Here is a 12,068-nt window from a genome sequence, read left to right on the forward strand (position 1 = left end):
CCTGCTCTCTTGCTAGGCTCTTAGCCTAGTCCTTTTAAATTGTGAAGCCAGCTGGGACCAGAAATCCCCGAAGTGCCCAGGTGGACCCAGCCAGCAGTTTAACACCTTCCATTGCCCTCATCTGAACTCAGCAGAGTCTGCTGGTGCTCTTTGAAGAAAACCAAAGGGCAAGAGTTGAACTAAGGTCAAGAGACAGGTCTGTATTCATACTGTAGATCCCCAGGAGGGTCTTCAAAGCTTCTTTCCTACCCTTCTTCCCACAGCTGGGACACATAGGAAATCTGGTTGCTTCTCCCCATGCACCCTATTGCTGCTCTAATTGCTCAATACATGGCATGAGTGCAAGAAACAGTGACAATGCTCTTTTATTCTTTTAAAGATTATACGGGTTCAAATGCCAGACATAGGGTGCTGACACAAAGGCACAGAAAGAGCCCTCCACATAAAATCTGTGAGAAATCATGGAGCTCAGAAGGCCTTGCACACTTAAACAGTGGTGATTCCCCATAAGCACTCTTGGCTGTGGACTTACAGCCCTGTTTGCAGTGCGTTTGTGTGGGGATAGTGGCAGGACTGGTTCAGACCTGGCTGCTAAGTGGCAGGATGCTCTCTGGGATCCCTACCCCCAAAAAGTGGCAGGTGGCCCCTGAGATGGGCTTGAAACACAGGCAAGGGGAGCTTTTGTGACCCCAGAGAAAACTCTGCCCGCCAGCAGCCATTGCCTGCCTGTAAGTGCAAGGTGTCATGGAGAGTCTCCTCCCCAGCCACACATCAGGCAGCCACACCAAGCGAATGCCTCATAGTCCATCTTTCCATGCATGTTTCTGCATTCATACCATGAAACTGTGAATGTCTTTACATTTCTGCCTTTTAGCAGATCCTCCAGCTCCTGGATGTCTGCACAGCATCACAGTACCCTGGCCCCAGCCAGCCCTCACCACAGGCATGGTGGGTGGGCAGCAGCTGAGTCTGAGGGAGGCATTTCCTTTGCCCTTCCACCTCAGCCCACAGCCCATCTTTGCTGCACAGCTGTGCAAGATGCCATGATCCCAGCTGGTCAAGAAGGTCACTGTGCCTAACTCTGCTAATTTCATGCACCAGCCAGGATGGCTGCTCCACAAAGTGTAAGACCTTGCCAGCAGCTGTGCACAACAGGAGATGGAGGCAATGGATCTTGGCAGCTTGCCTGTGTAGCTGAGGCTTGAGCAGCCCTCATGAACCAACTGTGCTCCCTACAGTGCCTGCCAGGGCACCAGGCAGCAACTGAGGAGAGACACCAGGGAAAACATTTGGACTTTGGCAAGGAGGGAGGCTTCATCTCTTTAGAAGCCTGTATGAACTGTGTTTGCCCCAATCACATCATCACTGAATGACAGCCAAGTGCTTCTTTTGGCTGCATTACCTGCTGATAACTGGGTAAAAATCAGTAAAGTACTTTGGAGCTATAGGGAAGTACTTTTATTATACATTAACCCATCAATACTTCTGCTAATAAAAAAAAAATATCTACATGGACTTGAAGAATAATTCTACATGAAAGAACCCCAGAACTGCTGTAGATCTGCCAAGGAGTACCTGTGCTGAGACCAGTTTCAGGCAACTGCCCTTTCCTAGCTCCTACACAGACACCAAATAGCTGTGTTTGATCATGTAGGGATGGAAGGCTCTTCAGAGGAGCCTGAACTTCAGGGAAATTAAATGCTTTGCTTGAAAGAAGTTGTTATGGAAAATGGAAAATGGAAAGCAGCCTAGCTGAAATGAAACAAGCAGGTTTCTCTTCCTCAGAAATCTTCCTCACCCATTTGATCATTCTCATGCATTCCAGTGACCCAGTTGTAATCACCAGTTTAGACAGAAGCCAAGACCACCACAGACAGGAAGGACATGCAGAGGATGAAGCTAGGTGAAGAAAACCTCTCCATGGACCACTAGTCTGATCAATGAGTGCCATGCAAAACAGGGAACTTCATAGACAAGGTGGTAAGGTCATGAACACTGCTAGCTGGCAGGTACCTCATGTCAAAGTGCAAACTCTCATGAACTTTACATTCATTAGATGAAAGTCCATGAACCTACATGAACTTCCATAAACTGCCCCGGCAGCATCTGAGCTGATGCAGGAATTCTGCCCAGCAACTAGCCAAAAGTTGTTGGCACTTTGGTTTTTCCACCAAAGCTCTCAAAGAAGTAAAATAACATTTAAAATTAACAACTAGAAAATTGTTGCACCCATCCAAGAGAACAAGGATGACTTAGAACTCCCTTCTGTAGAGAAGGTACAAAAACTTTTGCAAGGGATGGAGATCTTCACTAGCTCCTCTGAGTGGGAGGGAAACTCACCTTAACACGCTGCTGTGCAGTAAACACAGTATGCCCCAACAAAGCACTCAATTCAGCCAGGCCTCTTGCTAATTCCCACCAAGTCCCACATCCCCTATCCTTGCAACACCTTCTAATCAGTTTTGCCTGCAAATGTGTCACAGTTCAGGAGAGACAGAGGGTTAAGGTCAGACTGAACAAGATGAGCACAGCCCTGAGGGTTTTCTACCCACCCCTGCCATTGTTCTTGGGACGCTGCTGGTACGCAGGCCATGGGCAATCTTGGGCAGGAAGCCTCCAGCTCTTTTTTAAGCCCTTGGAACACAGCTGACATGCTCTGCTGTCTCCCAGAGCACCTAGGGAACTTCCAGAGCACTAGTTCCTCATAGTGGAGTAAGACATCAAGAAAACAAGAACCTGTGCATGCCAGCTTCCAGCTGTAGGTTGGGTGAGCTGCTTTGGTAAGTGCAAGGACAAGTTGCAGGTTGCAATGGCCTATACCCAGCCTCAGACAAGTACATCTCTGTCCCAATTTGGGAAGCCATTTCCCAGGGACTCTCTCAAGTTCTGGGTTTCTCTCTTGTCTCTACTTTTCTCTTTTTTTCCTCTAGGAGCCCTTGAGGAGGTCAGAGCCTCAAGGTTTTGTCCCCTTTTCTTACATCTTCATTTAATCTCACCCAGCAAGTCCTTTCTTGTCTGTTGTCATGTCTGGAGACCTTTCTAGCCTTGCTGGATAGATATGCTATACTCTCCTCTCTTGTGAGGCCAGACACCCCTAGGGAGAGAGACTGGGGCTATTGCTGAGCAATTGCTGAGGAAAACACAGTGGCTTGTCCTTTAGCAAATAACATGCAGTATGAAGTTTACTAATAACATCAGGAAGATTTCAGAAACAATGAAGGATGGCTCACAGCACTGACAGCTTGCACAATCAATACGGAAGAACAGAAACCCCAAATGTCACTGAAGTTCATGGAAGTTCATGTTCTTGTGACAGTGAATATCTGTGAGTGCCTCAGAAGGACATTGTCCCCCCTACCATGATTTCTTTAACAATTAAGTCTAGATAAAAGAAAACAAGTTTTGTGAGCACATTACAGATTTCCTAATCTCTGTTGGCTTCTGCAGTTGAGATAAGGTGTGACTCCAAAGAATAATTAATACCAATAAAAGTCTTAGTTTCATAACACAGGGCAATCTAACAAATGATTGACTAGTAAACATTGACTGACTCAGCCATGTGACCCAAAACCTGCTCTTGAACTAACATAGACCTTTGGGATATAAACTCAGATTCTGACAGCCAGAGTCACTCCCTCCTGAGCCACAGACAAAAATGGAGCTCCTGGGAGGAGCCACTGTTGTCCTCCTGGTTTGCATTGCCTGCCTGCTCTCCTTTGCAGCATGGAAAGGAAGGTCTGGGAAGGGGAAGATGCCTCCAGGACCAGCTCCCCTTCCCATTCTAGGCAACCTGCTGCAGGTGAAACCAAGTAACTTGGCCAAAACCCTCCAGAAGGTAAGGCCACTTCTTCTTCTGTCATTCTGCTTTGGGTGAGAAATATGTGGGACTTGTGTGTGGGGTCAGCCTGTGGCTATAGCTCAATGACTTGCAATTCCAGAGGAGCAGAAAAGTCATGGGGTTTGCAGCTGCTTCCCCTCATTGCTGTTGCCATGTTGTTTAGGGCCTGATAGGTGGGACCCATCTGCACAGCCACATTTATCATGAGAGACCCAAATCTTGATGTTACCAATGTGTGAGGCTAACTGCCTGCTGTGGGAGGCAGCAGCAAGGAGATTTCCCCACTCTTCCTCACTATTTGCTCCATGGCCATGTTCTCTCTTGCATTTTTACAGCTCAGTGAAGAGTATGGACCCGTGTTCACAGTGCACCTGGGCTCTGACCCAGTGGTGGTGCTGCATGGATACGATGTGGTGAAAGAAGCCTTGGTCGATCGCGCAGATGAGTTTGCTTCCAGGGGACACATGCCAATTGGAGACAGGGCTAACAATGGATTAGGTATGTTTGCTGGCTGAGCTTCTGAAGGAGAAGGGAAGGGCTGAGCATGTGATCAGCAGATTAGAGCTGGAGTGTACCTTGCATGAGGGAAAACTGCATGGGGTGGGTGCAATCCACCTGGAGAGGGGAAGCCAGAGAAGGTTACTGCCACTCAGAGGGTGGGAGGTGGCAGAGAAGGGGAGCCAGATTGCTCTCAAAGATGGGCAGGGAAATGGCAAGGGGCAGCAACCCACAGCTGCAGTAAGGAAAATTGTGTATGGGCGAGTATGAATTATTCACAAGGATGTTGGGCATGCAGTGGAGAAGACCAAAAGCAGGCAGTTGGACTACAGAACCTCCAAACCACAGTACGCTGCGACGCTGCCATGTCAGTGCTCTCCAGGGACAGGATTCACTGTCACCATGAGCCACTGTTCATCTCACAGCCAGCATGCCCAAGACATGTCTTTCCTCTTCTTTCTTCTTCTGCAGGGATTATTTTTAGCAACAATGAGCTATGGTTACAAGTCCGGCGGTTTTCTCTCACCACTCTGCGGAACTTTGGAATGGGGAAGAGGAGCATTGAAGAGAGGATACAGGAGGAATCTGACTACTTGCTTGAAGAGATCAACAAAACAAAGGGTACAATCAATTTTTAATATATCTTATGTTTGAAAAAATAGGCTCTATTAAGGGAGCTCACTTCTTTAGCATGGAATGAAGTTCCTATGGATTTGGTCCATGCACCAGCTACTCCTCTTTATGAAGCTGAAATAATTTTGTGATCATGTCCTGTTCTGTTTGGAGGACCCTTCTGTGTCACTCAGAGACTGATCTGATATTTCCACTAACAACCAGAGTTCAGATTACCCACAGTAGCCATAAGTAGACAAACAACATTTCATGGGGGTTTTTTTAATAGTCTGTAATGTTTCTGAAATCACAGGAAAAGCTTTTGACCCAACCTTCATGCTGAGCTGTTCTGTCTCCAATGTCATATGCTCCATTGTCTTTGGGAAACGATATGATTATAAAGACAAGAAGTTCCTGGCTCTGATGGACAACATGAACAACATCTTTGAGATGATGAACTCCCGCTGGGGACAGGTACGTTCAGTAGGCATTTCACAGTGGCAACATTCTCCCAGGGGAGTAGGAGGCCTCCTTCCTAATGAAGTTCCATTTCAGTCTTCTAAGTAGGACCCCATCAATGCTCTGCTGCACTGAAGGCATTTCATTCAAGAGCAAGAAACTCCCTCACCAAAGCTGGAATTGGCTTTGCCAGCGACGTGCAATAGTTCCCAATAGCCCTGGACAACTTTCTTCTCCACTTCTAAAGTTACTACTACTACTACTACTATGCAAGTCCTGTCACACTGCTCAGCCTCATAGTCCTTCTGCTTGGCTCAGCTGACAGGGTTGTGGCTTTTCTGGGCATTTGGTTAGTATCAAAGGATGGGGCAAATGTCATACTAGGGACCTTCCTGTTTCTTTCCTTCCAGCTCTACCAGATGTTCTCAAATATCATGGATTACCTGCCTGGCCCACACAACAATATATTTGGAGAATTTGATGCTCTAAAAGCCTTTGTAGCAGAGGAGGTAAAGTTGCACCAAGCCTCCCTGGATCCCAACTCCCCTCAGGATTTCATCGATTGTTTCCTCAGCAAAATGCAGGAGGTAAGGAGAAGATGGCCCCAGCTTGTCCCCAAACACACCTATGCTGAGTCCTTCCCTCTCATAAGTAACACAGACATGGGGATGATCCCTTCCAAGTCAGCTGTGCAATAGGAAAACAGCAACAATACCCCAGATACTGCCTCTGTTAGAGCTTATAGTTCTGGGTCTGCGTGCTCACCAGCCACCACTACTGTTTGGAGAGGGAGAGCTTCCTCTGCTTTCACCAAAACACAGGGACCTTTTCAGTCTGGTCTTGCAATTCTTTCACTGGAAAGCATTAGACACAGCAAGCCAGCAGTAGAGTGCCATTCAGTGCACAGCTTAAAAGGAGGCTAGTATTGAGTTTACTGCTAAAGGCTGCATTGCAATGCTCCAGATGGCTGCTGCCCCTTACAGAGAAATGCCACAGCTCTAGGAGAAAAGGAAGGTCTGGGATGATATGTGAAAGGGCCACTTTCTCTCATCTCAGCCAGAGGAAAAATAAAGCCTTTTCCTTAGGAGAAAGATCGTCCCAATTCCAGTTTCCACATGAAGAACCTTATAACAAGTGCTTTCGACTTGTTCATTGCTGGAACTGAGACAACAAGCACCACTGTACGATATGGGCTTCTGCTTCTTCTCAAATATCCAAAGATACAAGGTACCAGTTTGTGACCTCTTCCTCTCTAGCTGTTCCCCTGGGCTGGGCACATGACTAACACCACATCCTCCTCCCAGATTTTCCCTTCATATCTCTTCTCTCTGGGACCTGACTGTGTCCACATCTTTATTTAGCCAAATCAATACAAGTTTCTTTGCATGGGCAGAAGTGTTAGCTGTGTTCCAGTCAACATCAAAATCAACTTAATGCTCCTGCCATCTGAGATTTGTTACTAGTTTACAGCAACCTATTTAGATGGGTTTGGTTTTATTTACCCATTTGATGATTTGCACTTCTCATGACAGAGAAAATTCAAGAAGAGATTGACCAGGTAGTAGGACGATCAAGAAAACCCTGTGTGGCTGACCGGTCCCAGATGCCCTACACAGATGCCGTGGTCCATGAAATCCAGCGCTTCATCTCTCTTGTACCCCTGGCCCTCCCTCACACTGTGACCAAAGACACCAACTTCAGAGACTATGTCATTCCTAAGGTGAGCTCCCTCCAGTTCAGCAGTTCTTAGGCTGTCAGTTACAAGCCACAGGCTAAACTGTTGTGGTGTGATTTTGTTTTCACCCAGTCCTTTGTGAGGGTTTTATCCTCAGGCAGCTGGAGCTGACTTGCACTCCCTTCTTGATACTCTGTGGGCCAACACTAAAACAGTAGCTCTGACCAACACTTTTGTTCCCTTGCTCTGAAGCTTTACATATTTGCAGAAGCACATTAGGTTCACAAACTAGAGCGGTGATTCTGCACACAAAAGAAACCAAAGTTGAGGAGCAGCTCACCACCATCCAGGATAGCTTGGGCACATACTTGGGAGCAAAGTCAGTTGCTGGTTATTGAGCACAGAAAGATTTTGAGCCACAAAACACCATAGGTGATGTTTGCATTGAATGGAACAAGCCAATCCTGTTGGCTCTGTTCTAGCACACTTCCTGAGGCAGTCTCTGCTGGCCACTGCCAGAGGCAGGCTGGTGGGCCAGAGCAGACCTGGCTTGGCCTGGCTCACTGCAGCAGTGCTTGTTGCTCTTCTGGGTGACTGTGGGCAGCTGGGAAACAGCAGTACATGGGCTGCTGGTGGAGTGATTTCCAGGTCTCTGTGCAAAATCATCAGGCAGGACCCAGAGAACTGCTTAGCCATCAGCAGAGAACTCTTGTATCATGGCTGCTGAATACTCCAGCCCCTGTCAATGGCTGGCCAGGAAGTGGGAAGGTAGAGGATTGTGGCAGGAGAAATTTGTGAGGGCAGGGGAATTCCACAGGAACTTCTTTTCCACAACCTTGTGTGCTTTTGATATTTTGGACTCCTAGAATAGAAGGGACATGGTGCATCTACAAAGTCATTATTGTGAAACACCAAGAAAGAGAAGAATTAGGTAGGGTGTCCCCTGATGACCAGCGCAAGGTCAGAATGAATACACTGGAGACGACAGGGAGAATTCAGGAAGAGCAGCCAACAACTGCTGTGACATTCAGCAGGGTCTCCCTAAATATGCCTCCTCTAAAGAAGGGTCTCTAAAGGGAAACCAAAGGCATATGTAGGGTTATACAGGGAAGCAGTCTCAATTTGGCAGGCAGTCAGATTGAGTGACCTCATTTGCCAGCCTTTCATGTTCTGCTCTTGTGTTACTCCAGGGCACTACAATTTTTCCAGTCCTCACTTCTGTCCTCCATGACAGTAAAGCGTTTCCAAACCCACATGAGTTCAATCCTGAACATTTCTTGAATAAGAACGGCAGCTTTAAGAAGAGTGAATTCTTCATGCCCTTCTCAGCAGGTAAGGCACAGGTTTGCTCTTTTCCTCTCTCTGTCAGCCTCCTCCTCTGGTGATCACCCTGTCTTTCCCTGCTGTTCTTCCTTCACACACCCATCCAAACTGTCAGGGGTCTTTTGCCAACAAATTCTTCTCTTGAAAATGTCCTTGGTAACTTTAACAGTTGTCTCACTGCTATGGCTGTGTGTAGTAAACAAAGCTGTACAACACAGCTGCTAAGCACAAACTCTGGTTTACTCAGAAACTCCCACTGAGTTCTATTTGCTGCTTTCACTTTCAGGAAAACGAATATGCCCAGGAGAGGGCCTGGCACGAATGGAGATATTCTTACTCATAGCCATCATCTTGCAGAACTTTACTTTGAAGTCTGTTGTCAACCCCCAGGAGCTCAACATTACCCCGACTCTGAGTGGGACAGGCAATGTACCTCCTGCCTACCAGCTCTGTGCTGTCCCCCGCTGAAAAGCACCGAACCACTCTCCAGCGTCCTGAAACTAGCTATTCCTTTACATGTTCTTTACTAAAATCAACAGCAGGAGCACTGGCCCATCTTTCCCAGGCCTTCAGGAAGGCAATCCAAACACAAGGCACAAAGCAGAGACCTCTGAAGCCTCCCAGAACTCCACCACACTGCAGGAGGCCCTGGGTGACATTGCAGCCTCTTGCACGGATGCTCTGTCACAGGATCATTGAGTGCAGTGGCTGCATCAAACAGCCACTGTTGGTTTTCTCACCAGCACAGCTCCCCTGGCTCTCCCACAGCATGTGTCCCTCCAAGACCTGGCTTTGCAGATGGATAGTGCTGCATGTGTGTACATTAATGATCCAATAAACAAAAATCTGTTTATGACAATTTGAGCTGTTATTTAATTTGGGTCAGGGCAGTGCCCACATCGGCTGCTGCACTGCAGAATAGGTCTGCAGAGCCTGTGGCCAGCACCCTGTGGGAAGGGCTGTCCCTCCTGGGCAAGGATCCTGCCTTTGTCACCCACTGTGCTCACTGCTGCTGTCTGCAGGGAGCTCCAGAGCAGTCACAGCACACCACCAGTCAGGAAGGCTCACGGTGCTGGAGGGGAAGAGTGTCCTACAGCCTGTCTGCCTAATGAAAAGAACGCATTCATGCTTTTTGCAGCCTGTTGCAAGGAGGACACTTACCTGAGCATTGGAGACTGCAACCAACTCTCTGGCACCTCTTTTCTACCATCAATATCACTGCAGGAATTTAGATGCTCTTTATTAAAATGAATTCATTTAGGAAAAGGGTAGTGTCTCTTATTTCTGCCTCCAGCTACAATTTGGTGCCATTCTTTCAGTAAGAGGCCAGATGGTTTTAATAAAAATATTCCACCACAGATTACTTTCTCCTGGGCTTCTTTGTTCCTGTGGCCTTTCGTTGTGTCTGGATGTTCAGTTTGTTGTGTTTGTCTTGATCTTCACTTACATAGATACTTCTTGTTCCCTGCATCATGGTCATACAAAAGTCATAGTGGCAAAATATAATTTCTGTGTTTGGTTCTCACAAGGCACTCAGAGACCACGTGAGTACTGCAGAGAAAACAGTGTGCAAGAATTCCCACTGTGGCAGAAGCTCTCTGGCCACATTCCCACCTCCCTCTGGAAATGTTTAGAATTACTTTGATAGAGATATCACATTTGCCCACAGCTCAGGTCCATCCCTCCTTGTCCCTCAAATTTTTCCCATGAGGACTGTAGCTCTATTGCTTGTGTACTCTAAAACAACGGCAAACCATTGCTGACTGCTCATCTGGGATTGCATCTAATGGACAGGCGTGCAAGCAGAAACAGCAGTCACGTATGAGACCCAGGCACAATGGGGAGGAGATTACCTTGAGGTTTCCATTAGTCTAAGGCTGCCCTTAGAGTCAGTTCTGCAACCCAGCAGCATGTGTGCTTTGGTCAGAACAAGTTAAAAACTGCTTACATCTGGAGGTCTTGGGATGATTCATATTCATGTCCTTCCTGCCCACTGGCATGCTGATTCATCTGAGGCAATGAACAAAACCATGACAAACAACATCTTTCAAAAAGTCACCAACAGCTGCATGAGAAGCACAGGGCAGTGAGAAAATGTTCTTTTCCTAAAGAGCTCCGGAACACAGAACATGCTCAGGGGATAACCAACCACACAGAGGATAATATTTGGGATAATATTCAACATATCCTAAGCTGGATGCAATAATGCTGTGTCATTTGGAACAATGACAGCATCCTCTTGACACCTGCTCACGAGAATGACCTTGCAGAGGTCTGCTTCATAATCTAGGGCACCAACCTCCTCTTTGCTCCAACTGCCCTAAGACCCAACAATAGCTCCAGGAGAGAAAGGCTGAGGGCAGATGCTAAAACCCAAGCAGGTACTTGAAACCATCTCTTGCACGGTAAGGAAAGGCAGAGCTAATGGAGGAGTGAATTTGATTGCTCTGGTTGGGGCAGAGAACGGGAGGTTAAACACTCCCAAGGAGCTTTCCAACCAATAGATAAGTGGTCCAGTGCCTCACCTCTCCTCCTTTCTGACCTCTCCCTGCTACTCCCATACAAAGACCCAACTTCCACTCACCATTTCATGCTTCTCCATGGAAAATGCCTGCGTGCAGTAACAGCAGACTGCCCAATGTCAGGGTTAGTGCTCCTTTTAGGATAAGCTTCTTTTCCTGCTAACACATGCAGGACCTGCAAAGTGGAAAAGATGGCATTTCTCTTGGGCTGACTCAGACAAACTGGCTGGGTCCCAGAACATCCAGGCTCTGGCACACACCTGGGAAGCTGGGCTTCAGGGGACTGGAGCCTCCATATCTTCTCTACCAGCAGCATGGCAAATCAGGCAGCTTCTGGCTCTGCACTTACGAGGCACAGAGGGGAATCCTGCTTTTGCTTTCTAAGGCTACTACCTCCTCTGCCAGAGCATTTGCTGGAAATGCCAGGACAAAGTGGAAGATTTCTCCTGGCTTGATGCTGGGACAAATGAGCCTGTCTGGACTGAGGTATGATTCTTTGTCTGAAGTAAGTTGTGCCCCTGGGCCATACTGTGCCATGGTACTCAGCTGCAGGAGGCTACATGGGGATCCTTATTCCTTATTTCATCTCCTGCTTTGCCTTTGGGAACAGCTGAGAGGAAATTCGGATACCATGAAGGTTTGGGTAGCTGTGACACACCACAGCACTGTTCTGGGTAGTGGAACATTAATCAATTAGGTGTGTGCTGGGGAAAGAACTCAGACATGGTCCTTAGCAAGCAGGGTAGACATCAAGCAGTGGACAGAAAGAGGAAGAAAAGCATTTTAGGTGCTGCCTTAGCAGCATTTCGCTGCCACGGATTGTGGACTAAAACTTTGTGGTAAGGAACATCTGCCTCATCCTCTGGTCCTTCACACAGGAATTTCAAGTCTCTGGGTCTTTGGCACCTGCTGCTGAAGGCCATGGGTTGTAGTGTAGTGAATGAGCTGATCCTCTAAAAAATGCTTTCAGACTAATTCTCCGATCCCTGATATTTATCACTGCAGACCTGCATCTAGGCCCCCTAAAGTGTGAGCATGGGACAATGTAGCCCTTTGGCTGGCCAACTTGTTTCTCTGCCCCACTTTCTAAATGCTCCTTTGATTGCAATAGCCAATACAAACCTAAAGGACCACAGCCAAG

General features: G+C 47.4%; 1 protein-coding gene across 1 annotated transcript; it reads left to right on the forward strand.

The window, feature by feature from the left end:
- The first annotated feature begins 3,618 nt into the window (after nucleotides 1-3,618).
- LOC102067353 (cytochrome P450 2C19) lies at nucleotides 3,619-9,264 on the forward strand. The gene is made up of 9 exons (XM_074544863.1): nucleotides 3,619-3,835; nucleotides 4,174-4,336; nucleotides 4,808-4,957; nucleotides 5,262-5,422; nucleotides 5,818-5,994; nucleotides 6,493-6,634; nucleotides 6,940-7,127; nucleotides 8,273-8,414; nucleotides 8,692-9,264. The coding sequence occupies exons 1-9, from the start codon at nucleotides 3,656-3,658 to the stop codon at nucleotides 8,871-8,873; spliced, it is 1,485 nt and encodes a 494-aa protein (XP_074400964.1). The 5' UTR covers nucleotides 3,619-3,655; the 3' UTR covers nucleotides 8,874-9,264.
- The last annotated feature ends 2,804 nt before the right edge of the window (nucleotides 9,265-12,068 follow it).

This window comes from Zonotrichia albicollis, chromosome 7, assembly GCF_047830755.1.
Source record: "Zonotrichia albicollis isolate bZonAlb1 chromosome 7, bZonAlb1.hap1, whole genome shotgun sequence".
Taxonomy (NCBI): Eukaryota; Metazoa; Chordata; class Aves; order Passeriformes; family Passerellidae; genus Zonotrichia; species Zonotrichia albicollis.

Bases quoted from the DNA above. Each gene is read 5' to 3' on its own strand.
- LOC102067353 (XM_074544863.1), top strand. From the start codon at position 3,656: ATGGAGCTCCTGGGAGGAGCCACTGTTGTCCTCCTGGTTTGCATTGCC. The intron at 3,836-4,173 runs GTAAGGCCACTT...GCATTTTTACAG, and splicing joins TGGCCAAAACCCTCCAGAAG to CTCAGTGAAGAGTATGGACC. The intron at 7,128-8,272 runs GTGAGCTCCCTC...GTGTTACTCCAG, and splicing joins GAGACTATGTCATTCCTAAG to GGCACTACAATTTTTCCAGT.